Source organism: Centrocercus urophasianus, unplaced genomic scaffold (assembly GCF_019232065.1).
Source record: "Centrocercus urophasianus isolate 14NV4802_14NV808 unplaced genomic scaffold, USGS_Curo_1.0 seq_15, whole genome shotgun sequence".
Lineage (NCBI taxonomy): Eukaryota > Metazoa > Chordata > Aves > Galliformes > Phasianidae > Centrocercus > Centrocercus urophasianus.
Genome location: NW_024884697.1, coordinates 14,352,684 through 14,378,219, shown reverse-complemented (window position 1 = coordinate 14,378,219; position 25,536 = coordinate 14,352,684). Strand labels below are relative to the sequence as shown.

Below are 25,536 nucleotides of genomic sequence, written 5' to 3'. Positions count from 1 at the left end.
TTTCCTTCCATTCATTACACTCCAAAGGAATTTCAGTGCAAGAGCCAAACGGTAGTGACACTCATTTCAGCACAGGGGAGGAAGAAAAAGGAAGTAAAAACTAAAAACAAGAACAAAAAAAACAGCAACACAAAAAATCAATTACTAGTTTTGAAATCAAGGCTTGAGTTTCTTTGGTTTGCTGGCTTGGTTGCACATTGCTTCAAGGAAGCATTCTTTAAAAATGAAACTTAAGAATAATTGTCACATAACCGTTAATCACAGCTCCCAAAATACATCAGCTGTTAGGTTTCTTTTTTTTTTTTGACATACACACATAGAGAGTGTATGTTATCCTTATCAAGGATTGCAGCTACTAACAACTGGCTATAGAGCTGCTCTCCATTCCCACACAAGCCTTCCCAAGACAAAACCAGGCTTGTTAAGCTTTACTACACCCCAGATTTTGATCTCGCTCTCCTATCATGCTTTGAGGTTTTAAAGCACCATGAAAAGGCACTTTATATCCACTTATAAGAAGAGTGTTGTTTCAAAATATTGTCAAAGGATCACTTTCAGATTCTTTTTTTTTAATGTCTGCTGCATTTTCCTCCTAAGAAATGTGTCAATTTTAATGACTCACTTTTCCGTGACGTAAAGAATTCCATTTCTGATGTAGTCTGTAGGCATCTTCCTATCTCTATTGATCAAGCAACAACGCCAGCCATTTTCACACACTAAACAAAAAATCACAGGAAGAAATCTCACTTCGGGAAAGAGAGAAACAGCAATTCCCTTATAAAAGGGCAGAACTGAAAATTCACCTTTAGATACTGAAAACAAGAAGTGTTTGCATAGCAAAACCTAGAGAGGGTGTTTCTAGGCATCATAACAACTGTTTTAACACTGATCTATTTTTTTTTAAGTTAAGAACAAAGGTCCAACCCATAAACACAATTATTTACTTTAACATTTGCACTACAACAAAAGACATGACCTGCTGTTGATTCCTGCAAACAATTGTAAAGACATAGAATGAAAGAGACCACCACTATTCATCGTAATTTAAAGCAGGTATTTTAAATCAAAAACTTCTATTTACACATTACACAGAGGGAGAATTCAGCTTTAAGCTATCTTTGGCTTTTCAGAATGTATTCCACTAATGTTGCAATACCTGCCAAAGGACGCTCATTTTCTGACAGGTTAAAAACTTCATGGAAATTCCCCCTCTTAGTGCTATGGAAGCGACTCGTGTCTTCATCTTTGTTTATTCCAGTTGGGGCACTTGAGCCCACGTAACTTCTGGATGCTGCTGTTTGAAGCTGAAAAAGCAAGAAACATATTCCAAAATTTGAACAGCAACATTTTGGAACTGCGCTCTCAAAAGCCTGGCTAGCTATTCTTCCTCAAGGAAAGGCAGGACAACAATTTTCATTAACTACTTCAACGAAGTTGCTGCTGCTGCACCATACTACTTCTATATCACAAGGCTGCGAGTTTCTACCTGCAGACAGCCTTGCAAAGTGCTACACTTTGAAGGGCAGCCTCTACAGAAATGAAAGTACATGGTGCTAGATATTCCTGTCTTAAAATATCATTTCTTTACAGTAAAAGGCTATATCTGATTAGATACAGCTAGGCCACTGCACACAATTCCAAATTAACTGCGCTACTCGGACTAATTATAAGTTAACATAATTTCACTATTTAGTTTGTCTTCAAGAGACAGGCCAGGATATTTTTGCACAAACTAAGGTTATAAAGAAAAAAAAAAGCAAACAAAAAAGTCACACGAAACTGCAGAAGCTCATTAGGAATACAAATGCTGAAATTGAAGGGGAGTTTTCCACGCTACGATCCATACCTTTTCATGCCCTGACAGCTAGCAGGAAAAGAAACAAACAACACAAATGTGACAGTGACAAAAGAAAAAAGTGAAGTCTATGTAACAGCATATTAGATAGAATAAAACATGAACTGAGTGAAGCTGCAAGATCTTGCTCACACACCAAAAGACTACACACGACAAATGCAATTAAAAATGAGAGTTAGCAGTGGTTAGAGCACACCAGTTCAATTTATTCAGGTTGTGTTAGAGTCATTGATCTTTGCTTTCCTTTGAAGTTGCACTGAATTTTGAGCGTTGACATGTGAAATAAAACCAGAATGGCAGTCAGTATCCTTGGGAAGGGGGTGGGGTGGCTGGGAAGTAGCACGGCGTTCTTAAAGTTGAATTACTTCAGTAAAATCTTCTTTTCAGCAGGGCTCCTGAACCACTGTAGCCCTAATAAAACAGCCTTGCTTCTGGAACGACAGCAGGCAGCTAATTTCCAAAAGCTTCCCTCCATTTGCTTTGTTCATCTTGCTAGTGTACCACACAATTCTAAAGGCTGGCTTTTGTCACAAAAGCAGGAACAGCTCCATTCTTAGTCCTACTGCAGACATGCAGTTAAACAACTGGCAAAGTGACAGCGTGCAAGCCTGGGACTAAGCCCTTCTCCTGCAGCAGCCCAATGCCATGGGAAGCTGACTAGCCTCAGCTGCTTTCTGAGTTTCAGTTGGCAGCACTCAACACTTCACAGGATTTAGCTTAACAAAAGCAAATGAAAAGTGTGCATTGCATTCACCGACTATAAAATCAGACTTGACAAAACAGTTATGCACAACAGAGTGTATTTACCATCCAGCTTTTAGGGTAACCGTAATACAACGATGCCTCAGGGGAAAAGAATAAAGAAAGTTGAGATTGAAAGCAAATGTTTGACAATAATTGTACTATTGCTTCAGTTACTGCCTTTCTGCTGTGCCCTTAGCAATGATAAAGCCCCTGCAACCAAGGAATTCTTTCTTTGTGAATAAAGACCAGATGAGATTCTGGAAGGCACCCTTTGACAAGTTATTTGGCTCTACACGTGCGTAACCAGGTGAAGCTCCATGGTCCGAGACATACAAAAGGTCAGGAAAAGAGACCTAATGATTTTTGCTCTGAAATAAAGATTATCCCTGCTCTGTGCTGCACAGCTTCCTACCTAACCATTACACGGAGAAAAAAAAAGTGGCCGGGCTTCAATGCCATACTGCCCTTTCCTTGCATCCTCCCTAAAAGAGGCACATGTTTCCACTACCCTTAAAGCAACCAGCTCGTTTAAGTATAACCTCTCAGGCTATGAGGCAATGAGACAATGAAGGGTCCTTTACTAAAAGAATTTTGGTAAGCTTAAATATAACTGGAAGGTGTTAGATTTGTAATACTGGTGGAATCCTGCCTGGCTAGAATTGTCATCAACAGTCTGGAAGCAGGCAAGCAGTATTCCTTGTTGGTTCCACTTGATCTGTCATCAGCTTTTGACATACAACCTGTACCCATCAGATACTGTTATCAAGACTATTCTCTGAGGACATGGGGCCAGGGTGGTACAGTTGATGAATATTGCAAGGTGTCTAAGTTTACTGTGTCTTGTACACCATTTAAGGATAAAAAGCCAAGGCAAATGCACATATAATGTAATATATGCTTTTGTGCTTTCTCTTTTGTATGAAAAAAAAAAAAAAGAAGAAAAGAAAAACCACAACTATTTTTATTCTACAATTTTCCCAGAAATCTCCCAAGGGGTGAGAAAGTTTGTCTAAAATTAATGAAATTACTGAGATCAAGTTAATGCTTTTGAAGACATTTTGAGGAAAATAATGCTGTCCCACAATTAATTTCCAAGATGAAAAACCAACTCTATGAAGTCAGTCTCAAAAGCCTGGTCAACTTGTCAAAACTTAAGCCATAAAGGAGAAGCAGAAAGGACAGTTATTCTTTAAGTTTATGGATTCAGATTCAGCTCCTTAGAGCCTTTCTATCCCTAAGGTAGATTACACAATCTTCAGAGCAAGTGAATGATAACTTGTAAGCTCTAGGGATACAAGAAGTTTTAAATCCATCTTTTGCAAGCAACAGAAACAGCAGCTACAGATGACAGAATCTACAGCCCTGCCTAACCTCTTGATCATTTCTCTCATCAGACAGAAGATACAAACAGAAGATTCAATTTCAGTCAGATTTTCTCTCTCTTCTACTTTCTTCCGAAAAACTCAGCTTATGTTGCACTTATCATTTTGCCACCTTCTATTCAACTTCCCCCAGGCCCCAGACTTCTTCCTGACAGGTTAACCACAGGTTACAGTTTACCCCTGTTGCTCCCCAATTGCATGCCCAGCCTGAGTTACTGCTAAGTGTTCCACATTTTAGCCAGGAACTTTATGAGAATACTCAGAAACCCCATGATGCAATTTCTGTAGTAAGAGGCATTAAGCCAACACTAAGATGGGATTAGACTACGGCCTATGAGACTTTAACAAAAGAAAAATCTACTGTGAAGAGTACCAACATGGTGAAAAATCATTTATCATCACTATGCTAAAAGGTTGTCTAATACAAATAACTTTTAGACATAATATCTATGTCTCTAAGCTACTAATTCCATTAACATGTATCCCATTAGCAAGCTATGTATTTACTCTTTTCTTCCTGTTCTTCACGCAAGCAGCCGAATCTCCACTAAAAAATATCTGAGAACAGAGAAAGGCAACACAAGACTGAATTTTGACTATAAAAAAAAAAAATCACACAGAATGTATGTTACAGAAATAGTAATAGGAATGAATATGGATGGCATTATTTTTGTGTATTTAGCTTCATGTGATTGCCATTATTCTTGTGTGCATATACGCACACTTTGATACTGGATTAATTTCTTACAAGAAACGAAGTCAATATGAAAACACGATGAATCTTCAACATAATTATAAAAATTGAACTAATAATAATTGTTAAGTTTAAATTGATCTTCCTCTTAATTGTGCTCTAGCCACTGGGGAAAAGTGGAAGGGAGAAAGGTATCTGATTTTAAGATGTTGGGGACAGAGGTACAAAATGATTTATTATCCTTACTCGTCTCGACACTGTAGCATTAGATCTTTCTTTGAGTTGAGGATCTGTTGGGAGACTTGTCCAGATGATATAAGGAGTATCATACTTAGCTCTTAGTCTGGGGCATCGTTTGAAGATGAAATCAATAAGGAAAAACTTGATTCCAGCATAGAGTCCTGAAAAAAATAAATCACTATGGTATGCATTCGTAAAGGCACTGAGAAAATCACAGTTTTGACCATGTTTGAACAAGTTCATGAAGGAAACCAAATTATTTAAGTCTCCTCATTCACAGTGCTAAACCAGTCCTTGGTGCTACTTGAGTCTTCTTACAATGGCAGCAAAACCTTTTTCCCCTTCCTCACCCACAGATCTCTCCCCTTCCCAGGTTTTTACAAACACAAAGTTTCTTACTATGTAGAAGAACATTGAAATAATTCAAACATACAAAGTTTATTACCAAAAACATCTTGAAAACATAATATACTTCCAGAATAGAAAACATGTCAGAGCACTAAGCTCTACAGTTACTTGCAAAAATTTATACGGCAACAGAGGGCTCTCACGTACTGCATTAACCTCTATCTTGCAGTACAGCATGTCTTACCTTACCTTCTGTGACAGAAGGTACCCTCGTGCACTCTGACAGATTAAAAAGGGCTTGAAATACTCTCTTAAGACTTCAGTGAATGAAATTCAGATCTCCTAAGAGTCAGAGCAATAAAATAATACCTCACACTTATAATTCAATAGCTGTATCAAGCAAATCCATATATATGTTTAGGTTAACAGGGTTTAAAGGTTTGAAGTTCAGCTCCACTGAAGCTAATACTCTTCCGATCATCTCATTACCTCAAGAAAAAGACCATAAAATCAAAGATCTTGGTTCACACTCATATCTTGTCATTTTCTATTCATACCAGTTTTCCCAACCCTACCATCCTCAAGCCTTCTGTGTGTGTTTCACGTACAAGGAAGTATGAGCAAAAAAAACCAAAATACAAGATTTCTTGTAAGTCTTGGAGCTGACAGTCTGAAAATCTCTCCTAAAAGCTCATCACAGACTTCCCCACTTTAAGGACTAAATGTATTCTCCAGTCTTTGTCTATTAGATTATGTATTCAGATGTGGTTTTCAGAAATGCATGCAACAAACAATGCCAAGCTCAGTGAAGACACTTTAAAACACTGCATTATTTATTAATGTAGGGTATTCTTTCTTACACTCCAAAATTCCCTCTCTGAAGATCATGCTAAATTTTAAAGCATTAAGTCTAGACTTTAATAGGTCAATTATTTAATGTGTTTACCCATTGCAAGTCCAATAATCCTGTAGGGCAAAAAGCAGGATGCAATAAAAGCTGCCCATAGAACGATGTAGAGCTTCTGTGTTATTTCTGGTTGGACCCACATGAACAAGCTGAAAACAAATAAAACCAAAACTGTATTACCACGCTTTCCAGATGTTGTCTTTATTTAAAAAGGACAAAAAAAAAAAAAAATTAACTTATATAACTTACTTTTTAATTTTTTCCAGTATGTCTGCCATCTTCCCAAAAAGATTCTGCATAAGAAGCAAGAGAATTAAATCCAATTCTTGTGTTACTTTGGAGGGTTTTTGTCCACGTATTAGAAACCAACAAAGTTATCTTACAGAATAAGCAATCCCTGAAAGTGATTTTTTAAAAAATCATTTTTTAGCCATTTACAGACTTCACAATTGAATAAATACAGCACTGAACAGCAACATTCAACGACTTCTAATTTAACACCTTGTTCTTCAATTCAAATTTGGTTATTAGAAGTGAAGGAAAGAAGTTTTTCAAACTCACTGTTATGACTGGAAAGTGTTTGTATCACTGCAAAAAATTTAAATTGCCAGAATTTGGAAGCTAGGAGCTTCTGTCAGTTGGTAACAAAATGGAAACTTGGTTGAATCATTAGAGCACCGAAATTTTAGGCAGTGCTTACTGAGATTGTCAAATGTTGGGCTACTCGCTTGTTTTAATGGGATTTGTATGATATACCCTAGAAGATTCCATATAATTCTTACAGATACAAATAGACCACTTCTCTGGATTAACAGTGTTATTCAGCAACCTTCTCTAACTGATCCTTGCTGTCACAATACCTGTAAATTTCATCTTCCAAACAAACTTTGAGATGCATTCATATAAACATAAGAGAAACATGGTTATTTACTGCCATGAAAAAGAAAGAACCAACAAACTCATACTACTGCTACCAATGGGACAATCAGTGAAGACTACACTGATGACTTGGCACGCTCCTACCCAAGGCTAACAATGGCTCACTGCCACAGTCAGCTCCCTCCCTGCTCTCAGCCATGTGCCTCCACTTGAAGAAGAATGGAGTTTCACTTTTTATCAGATTCATTTACACGGACACCATGAACAAGGGGTCAGGTATGAACCACAGCCAGCAGAAGGAAGAGTATAGGACTACACAGCTGGCAACAGAAAGGTAAGCTACTTTGAGTGGCTGCACATCATTAGACAGGGCACAAAGCTGCAGTTCAACTCTATGGTTGACTCAATGAACTACCAGTGTAGCTAACCAAAATGACATAGCTGAGAGAAAGTCTTCCCTCATCTTTTGCCACACAAACAGATTTCAGGCTAAGGTGGTGGTGTTTAAAAACCAGACTGTTCTGGTGACAGCTGTTAACTAACACATCTAAACATGCAGCAACCTTCACCTTAAAACTTGAAGGGATAAAGTCTCAAACTAATTTTGTGACTAGCACATTTGTGGTATGGACCTATGTTCCAGTACTTTTCTAAGATTCACTGCCTGGTCTACATTTTCAGAAACTTGACTGCATACTGTAGGGAAAAAAAGAGTCAGAAATGATTTCTTTTCCCCTTTGGACTTTGTTCTGAATCATGACTTGGAGAACGCCAACCAGTTCTCCAAAGCATTTGGCCATTTCAGAAGCTCCAGGCATCTTATTGGTAGTTCTATTGCTTGTAAGTAAAGAATGTGAGAAAAGTATTGTTTAAGCACTTGTTTTCACACCATCTGTAACAAGCTGTGTAGGTGCTCTGACCACTTCAGAACGAACCTTTTTGTTTTAGGGAAGAAGCCAAAGAGATGAGAGTAGCACAGTACCTGCGCCTTCTGAGCCACATCTAGAACAAGCTGAAACTTTTCAGACACCGTCAGATCCTCTTTTGGAGGTTCCTTGAGCAAGAAAGAGAGATAACTGATTAATTTTTGTCTCAGATGGAAGTGACATTTTACAAAACTCCTCACAACAATGCGACTCCTCCACATTCTTGAAAACAATAGTTTCACTTTAAACAATCTCTCAATGTAGCAAGTTCCTCCCTTGTTTTAGATCTACAGAATATATTTTTCACTGATGGTTATCTTCAGCTATGAATGCTTTTCCTCCATGGCATATACAAATATGAGTCATACGAGACTGTAGACAAAAGACAATATGTCTTTGAAGAAATGCAGTTACAATGGCTTGCAGTCTATGCCACAGACCTAGAGTGACCTATTTCTGGTCTAGCAAGGAAATGTCATTTTTAGAAATTTTGCAACTTTTTTTTTCACTAGATTACTGATCTTTTAACAGTATTGGTAAGTCTCAGAGCACAATTTGAAATTCAAAGAACTCCATCTTATATTAGTACTTCAAACAAAAAAAAACATGTAAAGTTAGATGGCAATTCAGGTTAGAAGGGACCTTAAGAGGTCACCTAGTCCAACTTACTGCTTAAAGTAGGTTCACAAGAAATAATTATAATTCATTACAAACAAAACACAACATAAGGCTTCTTTTTAAGTTCCCAGAGGGTCTACCTTGGCCCCAGTTATTACATAAAAGTTTATTCCAGAAATTTCAATCAAATTCAGAACATTTTATGAAGCACCCAAATCTAAGAGCACTATTAGTTTCTAAGTGGCAAGAGAAAGAAGTTGTTACATCTTTATCTACACCTTATTCTTCTTTCCTGTCTCAACTACTCACACACGTAGAAAGATTGTGAAAGTGCAGCTTTTAACATAGTCGCACAGACCAAACTGATCAAAGACTTACCACAGGTTCAGAAACTTCAGGCACAATACTCCACTGTATTCTCCAACCCCTAGAAGTTACGGAAATAGTTAAAGAGAGCAAGTATTTCTTTTCCATCTGCCAACATGGATTGGCTCTAAGAGGCTGAAAAGCAGTTTTCTGCAGTAAGTAAAATGGCTTTTAAAAAAAAAACACTCAAAAACCAACAAGGAGCCTACAACATGACAAAAGTAGAAGTAGCCAACCACAAGTGGCTTTAAATGCATATATATATATATATATTTAACAATATTAGCTAAGTAGATACTGCATGGAATCAGGTACACTGCTTGTGGATTTTATGATAAAAGTGGACTGGGTGCACAGAACAGATAATGAGGATTTTTTTGTGAGTGAACGAATTGCATAAACATATTCAGGAGCCTATTTGGTCTCGTTAATTTTCAAAGAATGGAGCATCAGACTGCAAGTATTAAGCAAGAAATTAGAAAATGATTTTGTAAGACACACACTGAAAGGTCCCCATCTCAATTTTAAGGGGAAAAAAATCATAAGCTTGTAATAGCATTTTAAAAGATATTCTCAGCACAGAAAGAAGAAAAAAGGATTTTTTAAGAAGCCCTAATTTTTAATAGAGACCAAGTATACAAATGGAAGACTCTGGATATAAGAGCCAAAGAAAAAGAATAGATTGCAATTTAGATGTAGGTGAAAATTCTCTCTAGGAAGCTGCAGGCTTCAATATGTAAGGTGATATTCGAGATATTCTTCAATATGTAAGGTGATATTTGAGATATTCTTCAATATGTAAGGTGATACTCTGAATACTGCAGGGTATTTTTATTTTTGATTCTTTAAGTATTAAGAGGTTTGTCTGAGAACACGCAGTCTCATTTATGATGACCCAAGCCGTGGCAAATAAAGATAATTCCTAAGTGCATTCAAAGATTATAGAATTAAGCAATGAAATCATAGATACTGGAGTTTGAATTCTAGCTTGTAAACTTAATTCACAATGTTAGAAAAAGTAACAGTTTACAAATCAATACAAGAACAAAAAACCCCCATTCAAGCGAAGTGTTACAAGAAAATAATCTAGTATTTAAGTACATACATACCTGGCTATGAGGTAATTTAGGGACAACCTCAAAATTGCTAAAAATAGGAACATAGGAATGGCCCAGCCATGCCATACAGCATTCATGTAAATCTGCAGATTGTGAAGGAAAAGAAAAAAAGACACAGATTACAAACTTAGGTACAGTGAGTCACTCACATTTTCCCACGGTACTGCCGGGTTCAGGAGAATACAACTCAGATCATGAATATTAATGAATTTTAGCCACTCCAGGATTGACAACAGCAATGCATTGATGAATGTAAAGCTGAAACTATAAGACTGAACCAAATCTCCAGAGATAACATTTAAATAGCTCTCAGCTGCACAAGATCGACTATTTCCAAGGTTGCAATTATGTGAAGATGTGGGGGAAAAAAAATAATCATAAATCTTCAAGTCTGAATCTACTACATAAACATGATATGGTCTAATATCTTATAAAATCTGTAGAGTTGGAAGGGACCTTTAGAAGTCATTTAGTTCAACTCCCCTCACTGAACAGGGACACCACAGCTAGATCAGGTTGCCTAGAACCTTGTTCAGCATGGCCTTGAATGTCTTCAAGGCCAGGGATGAGCTGGACCAGGCTAGGTCAGTGAAAGAAACACTGTAGAAGAGGAAGAGCTTGGACAGTTATACCCTCACAGGGCATCAGGACAACTCACTGTTTTATTTCAGATCAATCAAATGTCAAACTTCAGTGGTGAGGAAGTCTCCTCCTCAGTATTCTTTCAGCTGTGCAGTGCAAAGTATCATTCAACAAGGCTCTATAACTTACAGAGGTGGATCATTTAATGGAAAAGTGTGTAGCATTTTCACCAAAAAGATTAATTCTGATGAAGTCAGTTAGAATTACTGTTCATAATTTCCTCTGACATTCTAAATATTGTGCCTACAGCACAACCAAAGGAATTTAGATCATTTCATTAACACGTAGAATAAAAAAGAACAAATCAAAACTCCACTAAATAGTTATGTCACAGCAGCATGCAAACTTTCTTACACTGCTCTATGGGAACACTTAAATTTAGCTCATGGGAACACTCAAATTTAGTTCACAGATCTCATGTTGGCACATTAAATGAAACTAAAATCAGGGCACTTTGTCTCTCATCACTAAGTGTGACTCTAATCAATAGAAAAGAACACTGATGGTGAAAGATATCTTCCTATCAAGTATAGCCTCTCTCAGCCTTTCAGCTCCAGAAAAAGAGAGATTTTGCAGAGGCTGCAGTAACCATCATCAATTCACTGACCAGGGAGACAGGAAGCAAAGAACATGAGAACAATGTCCATATTGTTCCAAATTATTTTAACAATTACAAAACAAATTTGGAATGTACAACTGAAATGGCTCTGAAATTTAACTTAAATGGCAACTACACCGTATCTTTTGTTAACTGCAATCCTACTATTCGACTTGACTTCAACGTAATCCCTCTGAATATATGGCAGTTTCAATGAATTTCCATAAATAATATATTTTAAAAGAAGTTCTTACAACTTCTGGAGGAATAGCATAACTTACAATAAAGGCAATAGCAGAAGTGTAGATAGAATACCAGTCTGATAAGGCAGAAAGGTTCTTCACAAAATTAGTAACAGGTTTGGCACCTCTCTCTAAACAGAGCAGAGAAAGAACACAATTATTAGAATTAGCAGACAGTGGGGTTAAGTCACTTGTAAACATCAAACAACAAAATCACAAAGTTAGTAAGAACACTCAAGGCATGTAAATATAAAAAAGCCATATCAAAATTAAGGAAAATTAAAATGTAGAGACCCATCAACGTAACAACAACCAGTTCAGTAATGCATTTTCGAAAACTGAATTGTTATTCAAGATAAAAGTTATATCTAAACTCTTAAGTGCACATCAAATAAATAAATCAAGATTTGCATTATTTTTAGAAGGGTAACTCGGATGCCTACAGCAGTCTGTCCCGAGCTCTGTTCACACTGCTCCAAAGAACTCAGCATAGGTCAGCCCACTGTACTGTAAAACAAGCTAAACTAGCCTGACTGGACTCCAAGCCACCAAGGAGCAATTCACTGTTACTTCAAAAAAGCTGACCTCAAACCAAGCTACATATCTCTTGGCTGCACTTCTGCTGCAGTCAAACTGTTAGCAGGACTTGGCTGCTTACTCTTTCTAAGGCACAGCACAAGACTTCGCTGCCTGTCTCTCAGCTCTGCAGACCTTTGCTCTTGCTGAGTGACAAATCTGTACAGGGAAGGGCACTGCTCCCATCTGCAGACACACTCAGCCAGGCAGCAGCAGCAAAAGCAGCTCTTTTTCAACTCCCTAAAATACACTTGTCCTTCACTCTTCCTATTCCTATATGCTTTTTTACCACTTAGCTAAGCAACACAGCAAAACAGGAAGGGGCTGTTGCAAGAAGATCTTTGCTTTTTCTATTGAAAAACACTGCTTTTGCCTCTCCTACTGATAAGAGTAAATATTCTTGGAAAGGGGAGCCCAGAGGTACCCACCCTTGTTTGCAGCACAGCTCACAGCTTTGAAAGGCTGTCCTCAAGAGAGCCTGCAACTTGCTGTCCTAGTTTGTTCGGCTTGAAATTCAGCTAGCCTTGGTGCATTCCCTATGGGAAGTGATTAAACAGCCAGATTTCCTTGAGCGTCAGTGACGTAAACAAAGCCGTGGATGAAACAAGTGGATGGGCAGACTCGAGGCTTCAGACAAGGCACTGACTTGAGCAATGCTTCCAGCAGTTCCTCCCATCTGCTCTGTTTCACCATCCCATACCAAATCTGCAGGGAAGGTCACCACTTGGAAAGCACTGCTGATGGAAAGGCCCTTGAGAGCTGCAGGTGGCAATCAGGCACCCCTGAACAACAGGCACCTCTGAGAACCACTCAAAGCATAAGCTCAGTACTCTTTTTTAAACTACTCAAAAGGCAAAGCACATTCACTACAGGGAACATCACAGGTATGCTCCCAAAGTACTGGTATTGATTCTAAGGATAATAACATCACAATTATACTGAGATTAAAGACCCTTATGCGCCTCCCATCGACAATACTATAAAGATTTGAGGCACAAAACAGCCTTTTTTTTTCAAGCTGTAGCGATTCTTGGTTGTACAGAACTTCTAGAGGGTTTAACTACTTAGTTTAACCTGCCACCACCCATTCTTCACCTTCCAAAATACCTCACTAAGAGAAAAAAATTCAAGACCCACTCACAGACTAACCTATCCTCTTTTGAAAGCATAAGCTAAAAGCCCAGCAAGCAAACTGCAAGGAGTTTGGGAAAAAGTATGTGGGCAGCTCAGGAATAAGCATCTTGCCACTGTAGAAATAACCTGTTCTCACTTGTTATGTGCTTTCACATTTTAATTAGCACTACATTTTTACCACTGAGATACTCTGTGCAATGCTAGATTTAAGGCAAGCTCCTACCACTGTTCATTTAAGTTACTTTGCACTCCAAGCACTAATGTAGGATTTCAGAACCATTCCTGCTTTTGAACAGGCAGAAGTATTTCTGAACTTCATACGTTGTATGCAGCAGTCCTCGCAATAAAATCAGTAAGAACTACATGCAGAAATTGAAGTACTTTTAATACTTACTTAATCTTCTCATATTTTCAGTCAACCTGAAAAAAATCAATAACAGAAACTTGTTAAAAAGACAACAAGTGAATTATATTGAAATACAGTCATGCTCCCCTGGTCTCTGGAAAACTGCTCACAGTTATAAATCAAACGTTTGTACATCTAGCTTCATTCTTGCCTCTTATGAAATGTGCTTCTAGTAATATAGGCTATCTTGCATCAAATCAAAAATTGAAATGTAGAAGCTCTGCAGCCTAACTAAGCCTTAGCCCACATTTTGAGAAGTGCATGGCAGAGCCTGCTAAACAATTCTTCTACCTCAGGTTGCAGATAGAGTTTTGTGTTTCATCCAAGGTACTCACAAACCATTTGAGATAGCCTTAGTTTAATTACTCCTGATACAAACACTTGCTCATATCATCTAAAAGGTGCTGATTTTTGGTCTTTGAAGAGAAGCAACTTGTGAAAAACCAACAATTCCTTTCAATCACGTTGGAGATTTACCTTCTAGCACTAAGTGGCTCCTCTGTTTCCACTGTGTTCTCCTCTGGTTGAAATCTGAAGTCCTCAACATACTCCCCAAATTTGTCACAAAACCACTTCTGGAGTCTTGAACATACAGTGTGACTACGTTTATCTACAAAAAAAAGAAGCACTCTGTATCAGGATATTACTAGAAAACATCTTTGTATAAAACCTCATGTGTTCCGTATGCTGTTTTTGGTAAGATAGTATTCTTTGTAACAGCATTTCTGTCTTTCAGTAACATTTCTCCTGGAAGTTCACTATGTGATTTAGCTCTGCCATTTCACAGAAACAGAGACTATGCCATGCTTGTAAAGATGACTGAAGAAGATTCCTGCATCCAGCACAAGTTTTGCTGTAAGTACAGCACATGGGAACACCTCACTATACAACTACAGAAATTACTGAAACACTCTTAACAGATGAGAATTTTTAGCAAACACTAACAAACTTTTTGCTGTGTTCTGTTAACAAAGGTCTGACCCAAATCTCAGCGCTCCTGTTGTGCTGATGGGTCATCCAGAGAAAAGGAAGTGTAAAGCAAAACACTCCTGAGCAGAGAATAGGATGATCACCTTACAGCTATGCTAATTTGACAGGAAAAGGAGATGGAAAGCAACGAAGCACTGTATGCTTTCTTTATGCTGGTTTCGGTGGAAGTACATAGCAGGATTAGGCAGTGCAGATGAGAGCAGAACACTCATCTTTTGTGTTGTCTCTACCTCAGAAAATCACTTTCTAGCAGCATTCTTTGGAAAGAAAGGTCAATAAAACAGGGTAAGAAAGAGGAGATGGGTCACAGCTCCCCTTTAGATATTGAAAGGCTGCTATCGGGTCTCCCTGGAGCCTTCTCTTCTCCAGGTTGAACAGCTCGACATGCAAAAAGTCAGAGAACAGATTTCATTACATTCCTGAAGGTCGTCTAATTAAATATATATATATATATCCTTATTCAAGCATATAAAATCATCTACAAAAACTAAAAGCAGAATCATACGCAGATGTAAGAATCTGCTCAGATGTTCTTACTACTTGGCTTCTTCAAAAGTCTGATTCATGACCAAGCAAGTTCTCCCATAACATCTTATTTTCTGGAAGAGCTTCAAAAGAAACGAGTGGAAAGAAAACGAACTGCATCAAACTGCTAGTACAGATCTGACCAAGATTACCTGCTCCATTGGCCTGTGTCTGTGGCTTTGCAGGCTGTTGAGCTGCAGATACCTCTTCAGCTCTGCAAAGAAGAACAGAAACAATGCAAAATCCTGCAAGTTAATTAAAGAGAAAACCAAACATGCGTCCTCTTGCAGGATTAAAATTATCACAGTACGCTGCATTCAGGATCCAGGGAAATATCACCATGTAACGGATAAGTGTAGTTTAGCCATTTTCTGTCAGCAACCACTCAGCCTGATCTTTTAACAAAATATTTTAGTATCATTTGGTTGTATTACTTATGTCTTTGCATTTTATGTTTATTGCAACGCTGCCAGAAAACTCTTCAGAGCCGTGACTCTTCCCACAGCAATAAATGAAAAGGGATTCCATACTGCAAGCTGATAACCACAGTACTCAAACAATACCACAGTTTATTATATGACCCTTGAATTCTGCTGCTGTTAGTACAGTCAATACCACTCATCTTCACAGTGAGAAGAGCAGATACCAAGAATTATTTCAAATGATACATTGCTAGCTCTCGGTGCAGAGATGCCAAGCCAAGATGAAACTGTATTAAAAAATAAATAAATGCAAAATTCATGTATCAGTGTGAAAAACAGAGATGATAATGTTCCAAAGCCACACAACAAGAATCAGGCATCACTGGTCTCATCTTTCAAGACAGATCAAGAATAATGCTCTCATTCTTAAAATCACATGTTTTGGAAAACAAGAACCATCTGGCCATTCTGCACACGTATAAGGCTCCACATTACATCTGCAGGATCCATAGCCTCCAACTGCTAAAGTGTCTTGAGAACACTTCCAGCATCAGTTCATCAGTCTTTAGCCATCCATGCAGACATGCTACAGAAAGATTTCTCTAATGAAGAAGCAGCTTTGCAACAGAACAGCTGCAGCAAGCTTTTTGTGACACAGAACTGTATAATCAAAAAGGTTATTATTCAAAACAATAACATGTTAGCTGTGTACTTTCACTGACACTTATTTAAGGAGACAAGGTAGGTGCTTTCAAATGTTCGTTCCATTTCTCACTCCTCAGGAAAGGAATCAAGTGGGACGGATGCAGGTCAGCAAGAGGAGATCACTGTGCACTAGGCAGGTAACAGAATACAGATGGGTTTATAGGCATCTTGCCTTTCTTCCAAGAAGTACATTAGCTAAAATCTCACTGTATTGTCTGCACATGGCAAAGGCTGCTGTGAATTTGTGCATTCTGACTCATTAAGATGGAAAAATGACAGGGCTAATTACAAGCACTCCCTATACATAATGGATTTTCTACGTTCCTGTTTATTTCTAAAAAGAACATTTAGAAATAGTTTATTGATTTGTAAAGTAACTGGATGTCAGTCAAGGTGAACTCAATGGTTTCATCTTTGAAAACCACTTGTTTTCACCCCTCTGCAGATCTTTTCCACGCTGTTTCTATATTTGCAGCAACTCTTCAAATTTTCTCAGCAGTAATCTAAATACCAGCAGGTTTTTTTTTCCCCTAACTAAACTTTCACTTGTGTTTCTCCGTAATTTTTCCCCAGTTCTGTACAACCCTGAGGTTCTGCACCCAGACATTCCTTCTTCTTGCTCCTTCTCACACATGCATCCAACTCCATCCCTCTAAAGACAACAAGCAATGAATGTGATCAAATTTGCACAGATTATTGCATAGCAGTGTCTTTCTCCCAACACAGTTCTACAGTGACTCCATACAGGTGGGACATTTTTAGTCACTGTCTGTCACTGCCACCACGTATCGCTGAAAACTCATTTTGGTAGGAAGGCCACAGTCATTCACAGGCAGGTTCCCGTTGCTTGAGCAGCATCCTGGGGGGATGTCACACCTGAACAGCTCCAGTGACAGAATGGAGATGGGATCCCACCATCAACAACCATCAGAGCCTTCAGGCTGGGTCTTCCTTTGACATGCTGGGATCTATTTTCAGAAGCAGCTCAGCGTCATTACTCTCTATGTTACTTGGAAAAAAATCAAGAAAGATCTCATCCAGCAACAGTCTGGAATACCAGGCTTACTGCCTTCCTCAGTAGCACACCAGAGTCTGGCTCTGGCCATTCCCGGTGGTTTTTCCATTTGTTCATTTTTTGGCACTGTTTTACTTGCCATCTGCCTCTCACTCTTTCCCCATGAAGAACACGACCTTTATGAATCACCAGGTTAATGACAACTCATTACTGCACCTGTGAATCAGGTTATAATTAGCCACCTCAGACAAATTTGGTTCAGGAAGCTCAAAATTCATTCTTTAGGCTTGAAAACCCATTGGGAAGCCCAAATCACTACAGCAAGACCCCTGATGGGCAGGAATCATCCTTCCTACAGTTTCTGAACCTCTTATCATGCCAGAGACCAATTAGAAGGCAGGAAAATATGAACTGTCTTTGAAACAACACAGAAGGTTGTGTTTTGCTGCAGACTTCCTAACTGCAGCCTGTATTGAAGAAAACAAGCTGCATTAATGCCTCTGTGAGCATGCTTTCCACCCAGAAAAAAAGCTGTGGTCAGTAAGGCTAACGGGCCATCCTCCTGATGGAAGGGCATGTTTATACAACTACAGATTGAACCCACTTAGAAGCAAAGGCTGATTAAAACAGGAAATAGCAAGCTACAGCTAAGAAAAGATGAGCACAAGTGTGGGAATTCTTTTATACACACTTGGCAGGGAAGCATGGATGTTAGAGCTGCTCATGATGAGTACATGTGCAATGTTTAAAAATGACAAGCACACATCAGTGAGGCTTCCACTCAATTCTGCCCCACAGAAACACACAAAATGGTGCCAAACTGTTATTTTCATAGCCATATGACCCAAATGTTTAGGGAACTTTGATGCTGAACTGCTGCTCGTTTATCATATCTAAATATTTTTGCTTTGTGTGTCTTTAGCCTTGACTACAGCTGTGAGTTGAACGGAATGTGAATCAAAAGAATCTTTCCAAAAAACTACACGAAGACCTGACCTATTGCACACAGCCTTACAACAGCCACAGGGCTGCTCTCAGCCATGTGCACTCTTCCTACAGACTAGCTCTAATACTGAGCTCTCAAACCCATCATCATTCCTTTGACAGCTTTTCTGAAGCCAGTTATGTCTCTGTTGGATCTCAAAGAAACACATGCACTCTTCCACGGAAAGCACCTTCCAATAACAGAAACAAAAATATTATGCAGAAATGAGGTATTTTCATGGCTCAGTTTAAAGACAAATCAGCCAGATATACATGGCATCTCAACCAGAGGGGCTGTTACATACTTGAGTTAAAATACTTTCACGTTTTCCATTTCCCTCCCATTAAAATACACCAAATACTTTAGGACGCTTTGTCTTTCCCACACAGATATTCCCACATTTTACACGGCTAATTTAGTTTGTACTTTCAGAAACAAAATAAAAGCTCTCAGAAGAACTGTTATCAACTCAAAGTTGTGCAAGATCTCATCTAAATATCTGTGGCCAGAGAAAAACAACAAAAAAAAAACCAACAAAAAAAAAAACACAACACCCCAAACTACTCTTTACAGGAGGTAGATTTGGTGACAGGCTGATAAGTTAAAAATAATGAGAAGGACAGTTCAGCAAGCTGGATTTGTTAGCAATCCCAGCGCAGTACCACTGCCAAAAACCTGACCTGGGTGTCAGCTTCTTGCTACCTGTATGCAGTCCCAGCCTAACAGGTACCTTTCCAGTGGAGAAAGTCTTCAGAGAACAGCTATTTTCACTGTCATGCAGAGCATCTTCTCAAGGGATGCCATTCAGCAAGGGGCCAGTTAGTCAATAAAAATGCACAATACAGAAGAAACGGTGGCTTATGTCAAACCACTGTCTATTCTTAAAAATAGCTCAAGAGATTCATATGAGACACAGCTTGCTGGTAAGTGTTGTTACAGTACTTCGTATTTTTTATTGTGTGACAGAGCTGGAAACAAATTGTAAAACAAGGCAGCAACAGCCCACAATTTACACTAAACAAGCATTACTCACACAAGACTATTCCAGATTATTTATGCATTGTTCCACCAGTAAAATGTTACTGGCTTCAGCTGTTGCACCAAATGCTGGGCTGTCTCAAAGTGTCTATGGAAAACTTGAGCCGAGGGCCTCTTTCTGAATGCTCAGACATACAGTGAACACTGCAACAAACAAGTCCAAATCCAACTAAATATCCCCTTCTTCCACTCCTCCCTACAAACAATTTGATGAAATAAGCCCATGCTCTACACACAAAAAATGTCATTAACCCATTGTTCTCTCCTTGTTGCACACTTTGCATGTATTTATACAGCTGCGTGTACTGATCTGCTTCACATATAGTTCTGAATACTGGAATAGCTAAAATAATTTCTTTCTCCTTACAATACAGCTTGATTTGTTTTTCATTAGTAGTTCACTTCTGTAAGCAAAGAGCATACATGCAAACATTTTTATAAACATACTACTTGAAGATGACATGGAAACTTAACTGAGACTTGGGCAAATGTTTCTGTTGATGTAAGTACAAATAGTGACTTTCCAAGGCAAATTCACTTAATAAAATTAAGTTGCTAGCAGATATATATTTAGCCTACTACATGCTTGATTGTGTCAACACTGTGTCTGTAGTAATAACAGAGGTATTTTAAAATGCCTACAGTAAAGTGCAAACAGATAAAAAGCAGTGGAAAAGAATTTCACACAATGAGCACGGTGTAACAAAAAGCCTAGGTAAACTAATTTTTCTTCTGAGTGTAAACTGGAATGCAGCTTCAATATATTTTTTTTGCTGTTGTATAAATGTCTGCCCAAGAAGATTGAAATGTTAGCAACATGAATCAGAAAAAGACTTGGATAAAATGGGTAATTGGCTGAATGTAAACCTCAAGTGCAAGCCAAGTTCAAAGGGCTAGTGTAATCCTTAAGATATCTAAATGGGAATACAGCATTGAGGGGGAGAGGTCATGACACATTAGTTTAATAGTGGCACACTTGTTAGAGATTTTCTCTGATTATGGTTATCCACAACCCAACACAACAGATGTTGACAGTTCGAGAGAAAACACTGAGAGCTGAAAAAAAGCCCAAACATTTGATAAACAAAGATCAAACTCTTTTCTCTGTAAAATGCTCATACTTGCAAGTCACAGCCAGACCCTTATTTGGCCAATATCAGATCCTGGGACACCCCCATTGCTTCCTGTAAAGAGCAAGTCCACACACAGGACGGTGGGCACTTCCTACAGAGGAAGCCCTTGTCCTTCTTCAGAACTCTCAGTTAGAATGGAATAATTCTCCCCCTTCCGAGACGGGCATGAACCCAGGTGTTCCCCTCTCAGAAGAAAGCCTAAGGGCCAGAGTTGATGGTACAACCAGTACTGTACTCAGCTGTACGGGATTTGCTTAGTTTCAGCTGGGATGGAATTGTTTTCTTCAAAGTGTCTGGTATAATGCTATGTTTAGTTCTAGAAGAAAAACAATATTGATAACACACCATTGCTTACAGTTGCCCACTAAGCAGTGCTGTACAGGGCCAAAAGGGCCCAAGAGCTGGAAGGGAACAGAATTAGGATAGCTGACTTAAACTGGCCAAAAGGATATTCCATGCCATATGACATCAAGTGGAAGGAGTTCTGGAGGTGGTCGGAGTTCATCTCTCTCTGTTCTGTTGCTTGGGGGTCTAGTTGGGGGATGACAGGCAATTGCTTGTGCATCACTTGCTATACACATTTTTATATACATAGTGATAACTAGTTTACATTTCTCTCAGTAAATAGTTTTATCTCAACCCACCAGTTCTAGTTTGTGTTGTTTTTTTTTTTCTTTATTTCTCTCCCCTGTCCCACTAGGAAGCAGGGGAGTGAGCAAATGACTGTGTGGTGCTGCCTGGTTGAACCATAGCAGGTAGCATATTAGACAAAAAGGTGCCCTGAAGCATCAGTTTCACCTACTAACATTCACACTTTATAATGCTGTTATGGGGCAAACAGATATTCTCAGCATGGGAACAGGTCCAACTTTGTCCCTCTTCCACTGTTCCCAGCAGTTCACTCGAACAATGAATCTTCAGTCTAGACACTAAACGGAAGTTACATGTGCATGCAGCAAAGCCAACCAGCACAGGAGGTGAAAAACGGTCTCCTACTTCGCAGCTCTGAGAGCAACCATAAAACCACAGAAAAAATTCCCAAAACAGAACCATGCAGGTCACATTTCCAGTGCATGACCACAGGACTGGCTTGCAAGGACCTCACAGAGCCTCTTCTAAGCAGCGTGGGTCAGGACTGCACATGGACCAATCCTGCATGGAACCAGAGATTTTGACAAAGCATCAGCCAAAATAAAAAAATCTAATGCTGTACTAGGTTTTGAGAGTAAGAGAGTAAGAGTATTTAATCTGCCATATAAAAGCCTCAGTGAACCTACAGTGTGAACACAGACTTTTCATCTTAAGACAGAAGAATTAAAGAATAGTAAATGAAGCACTGAAGGGGAAACACAGGAAAATCTGGAACTCTACAGTCTGCAGAAAAGAATAAGTGACCAAAGGTAATACTTAAGCTGAATGCTTAATAGTTACTCACTTCTGTGATTAACTCAACTCTAAGTAGAGACACTAGGAAATGTATTAAAGAAACAAACTCCCACAATTGCTTCTTCGTAGTTAACAGTGAACTTCTGAACTACTTCCATAGCTTAGCGTAGACTACTGAAAGCAAGTAAGCTCACATACTCTCCATAAACATCTCCCATCCCCCTGCAACAGAATACTGGGTGTAAGGGCAGCTGGCCTAACCATAAAAGGATTTTTATGCTCAGCATATGTACTGCAGGAAGTAGCTGGTGAAGTTTGTACAGTATTGGAAATCTCATACCCAGAGCAAAAAGTTTTGCCAGTTTGCTCTTGCCTGTAACCTCCAAATAGCTGGCAGCATTTACTCTGCACAATTACCAACTCAGCTTGCACTATTTAGTGATGACTGTAGTTGATGTTGAACCACAGCTCCAAGTACTCAGCCAAGTAACCTTAGCTACGCTGAGGACAACAACGCGGGCAAGCGAGCTAGACCATCAGGGTCACCAAGCATCTGCTACAGTTCTAAGAACTAAAGTCTCCATACAGACAGGCAGACTAAGAAAAGACATCATCAAATGTGTTGCTTAGTAGCATCAGGAGAAATGTCTTCAAAGCTGTACAAATTTAGGAGTATGGGGAGGGACATACTCCTCACTGCAGTGGCAAGGAAGGCTCAAATTTCAGCCACTTCCATACATTAAGGACTGTGGTGTGGTACTGGGATGCCCTTGCACTCACCAGAAGAGGAGTAGCACTGACTGGGCAGTCAGGAGATGACAGTGTTTGAAGAGGCAACATGTATCCATCAGCACGGCACAGGCTGTGGCATTCAGCATCACACAGTGCATGCTGACAGCTCCATGCAGGTCAGACCCCAGAGATGATAGGAAGAACATTCCAACCAGACAACTGCCAGGACATCTCTGTTGCTATGACAGTACGTATGGTCAAGTAATACGGGAGTACTGCTCTGTACAAGATGTACTTTCATAGGAAAGGACAGCTTCTTTCTCTGTGAACCACTTGTTTATTTTAAGAGTCTAAACTGGAAATGGATATTTTCACCCAAACTTTCATTCAGTTTGAGACCTTAAGTGGCTTTCAGCTATACAGCAAAGACATTTCTCTTACCCTTCTTTAAGTACTTCACTGACTTCATGTTCTAGTTTCCACTTTCCCTGCCTCTTTAAAGCCCTTCCCTTAATGTTTCAGTCTTTGTTTCATCACTCAGCTTCCTGATGTACTTTTACAGGAAAACATAGCTTCTCTCTCCGTGAATTACTCATCTAAGTGATTTTTGATGTGTTTTTTGAATTGATGTTTTCACCAAAACTCCTCATTCAGAGTCTGAGACCTCAAGTGGCTTTCAGCTATACAGTGAAGACATTTCTCTTACCTTGCTTTAAGTACTTCATTGACTTTTTGTTCCAGTTCTAGCCTCCTCTGTCGTTCCTTTTCTAGTTCTTGCCTTAATGTTTCAGCATTCGTTTCTTCTCTCAGCTTCCTGAGTTCCTCCTCTGTTAAGTAGGATAGAATAAAAACATTTTGCTATTTTGAAGAACAATAAACCCTAAATATGGCAAATAAGATTTTTTTTGTCGTTTTCTTGTTGTTTCCATTTGGGCTACAGCAAATATTTTCACCATAAAAAGCAAATAATTGAGATCTGGAATAACTTCACAAAAAATGCACAGGTATACCATGTACAAAACGTTCCATTCTAACTGTTAAAGCAAGTAGAAAAATGACTTCAAAGTTCTCCTTTACAGATACATCCTTTGGTACAAGCTACCTTTAGCTAAATACAGCTTGACATATCCTTCATTCCCCACAGAAATAATCAGCAGGAAAGGCTATTTGTTGCTCATAAAATAAAATAATAAAAAAAATCTGTTCCTCCTTTTCCTCCCATGTGTATGGGTAGGAAAAAACAAACTCATACTCATGAAGTTATCCAATGCTACATAATTCTCTGTCAACAACTGGCACGCTAGTATTTTCATTCAAGTCAGGTGGATGCATTACAGACTTGAGTCTGTACAGAACAGGTTATGGGATGAGGAATTGAGTACAGGTTTCTATTTTTTTCCAAGGTTACAGGGTGCCTGACTAAATTCCAAGAAATTATGTATGTATAAACACACCTATATATACACAAATATACATATTCTCTTTCATGAACTATCAACTATGCATAAGACTTTTTTGTGGCTAATTAGCTTTGCTTTTTGTCACTGACAGTATCATTGTCATGATCTTATTTTAGTCTAGAGCTACAACAGACTTGCTGTCACCAATTGCTTTGCCAAGATAGGCACTCAAGAGACGTGACAAAAAGAAGACTGGGAATCTCTTTTGTTCTTTCCTTTTTTTAAATGACAAAATTACTCTATTTTTTGTTCTCTGGGCTGCTGGATTTTTTAGCTCAGTCTTGGCAGTAAGTAGAACAGCAGGTGTATTTTAGGCTTATAGCAAACCAGAGCAGAAATACTTGCTAATTCTACTATCTCCACAGACACAGGAGTTCAAGCTTTACCGTTTTACACGAGTCACAGATTATGTTCTACCCTACAGCAACCTCTTCTGTTTCTTTTTATATAGTCTTGTAAATTTGTGGTCAATCTGACAGTTTTGATATCTGAACCTTGTCACTTCAATCAGCATGTGCCTTGAGGAGGTCACAAGTCCCACTGCAAGTATTCAGAAGATCTGATAAACTCTCTGCCCTCACTGCACGAGGGGCTCCTGCAGCATCTCCCATCATTTTATCTGCTGTGCCAGTTAGCTGGTGGCGGATTATCCATATTCCTGCCACACTAAGAGGTTTAGAGCACAGAATTAGGAGAGAAAAACATGAAGTGAGAGAACAGCACAATGCGATGTGTTCCACTGGGAGGCTACAGGTTGTATTCCAGCAAACAGGAGTGTGCTGTCATTTCACCACTGATGCTTTGTTAACAGCCCCAGAAAGAAGACATGAAGCAGAGAAGTCAACTTGTCCTCTAGCAAAAGAACTCCAGATTTATTCTCAAGACTATACTATGCTATGATATGATACAGAAGGAAATCTGCTGTTGCAGCAGAGATTGTTTGCCCTGTAGATAAAGAGAAAGATACAGGCATAAGGGCACATCTTTTTATACAGAGCTGTTTCTAATTACATGTCTACAAGCAATTTGAATTCCAGCAAGAAAACTGTGCTTGCAATTAGCCTTTCCTACACTTTCGAGAGTTTGCATTGCTGCATAACAAGAGCATGCATTCAAATGAACGGAAGCAGTTCTTGTAATTCAAATACACTGGAGCTTGTGCAATATTACAAAAGGTTCCAGAGGGAAGATTAATTTCTCAAGACCATTAAAGGGAAAAAAATTCTTTGATAGCTATTTGAAAAATAAAAACTGAAAAAAAGAGGAAATGAATAAGCATTTTGTGTACACAAGAAAACCACAAGTAGTATAAATTAACCTCAGTGTTCTTGAAAGCCTACACAGATCCTCCAGCTTTCGTAATCCTTCTTGTTCTGATTGTACTGTGTCTCATCCTATTAAAAACAAAACAAAACCCAGAAACTCGAACACTGGGAGGACAAGAAGAGCCAGATAATTATTTTACGCAAA

The 25,536-nt window shown here is 38.8% G+C and overlaps 1 protein-coding gene across 4 annotated transcripts in view; it reads right to left on the bottom strand.

The window, feature by feature from the left end:
• The window catches only part of GRAMD4 (GRAM domain containing 4), a 75,872-nt gene that overhangs the window by 5,301 nt on the left and 45,035 nt on the right, over window positions 1-25,536 (bottom strand). For all 4 annotated transcript variants that reach the window (XM_042815905.1, XM_042815903.1, XM_042815904.1 and 1 more), the window contains 13 exons: window positions 23,313-23,433; window positions 15,343-15,404; window positions 14,153-14,285; window positions 13,664-13,689; window positions 11,599-11,690; window positions 10,069-10,160; window positions 8,972-9,020; window positions 8,032-8,103; window positions 6,420-6,463; window positions 6,210-6,319; window positions 4,922-5,076; window positions 1,157-1,304; window positions 623-716 (listed from right to left, as the gene is read on the bottom strand). In XM_042815905.1, the coding sequence (XP_042671839.1) occupies window positions 623-716; window positions 1,157-1,304; window positions 4,922-5,076; window positions 6,210-6,319; window positions 6,420-6,463; window positions 8,032-8,103; window positions 8,972-9,020; window positions 10,069-10,160; window positions 11,599-11,690; window positions 13,664-13,689; window positions 14,153-14,285; window positions 15,343-15,404; window positions 23,313-23,433 (1,198 nt within the window). The remainder of the gene's footprint in view (window positions 1-622; window positions 717-1,156; window positions 1,305-4,921; window positions 5,077-6,209; window positions 6,320-6,419; window positions 6,464-8,031; window positions 8,104-8,971; window positions 9,021-10,068; window positions 10,161-11,598; window positions 11,691-13,663; window positions 13,690-14,152; window positions 14,286-15,342; window positions 15,405-23,312; window positions 23,434-25,536) is intronic.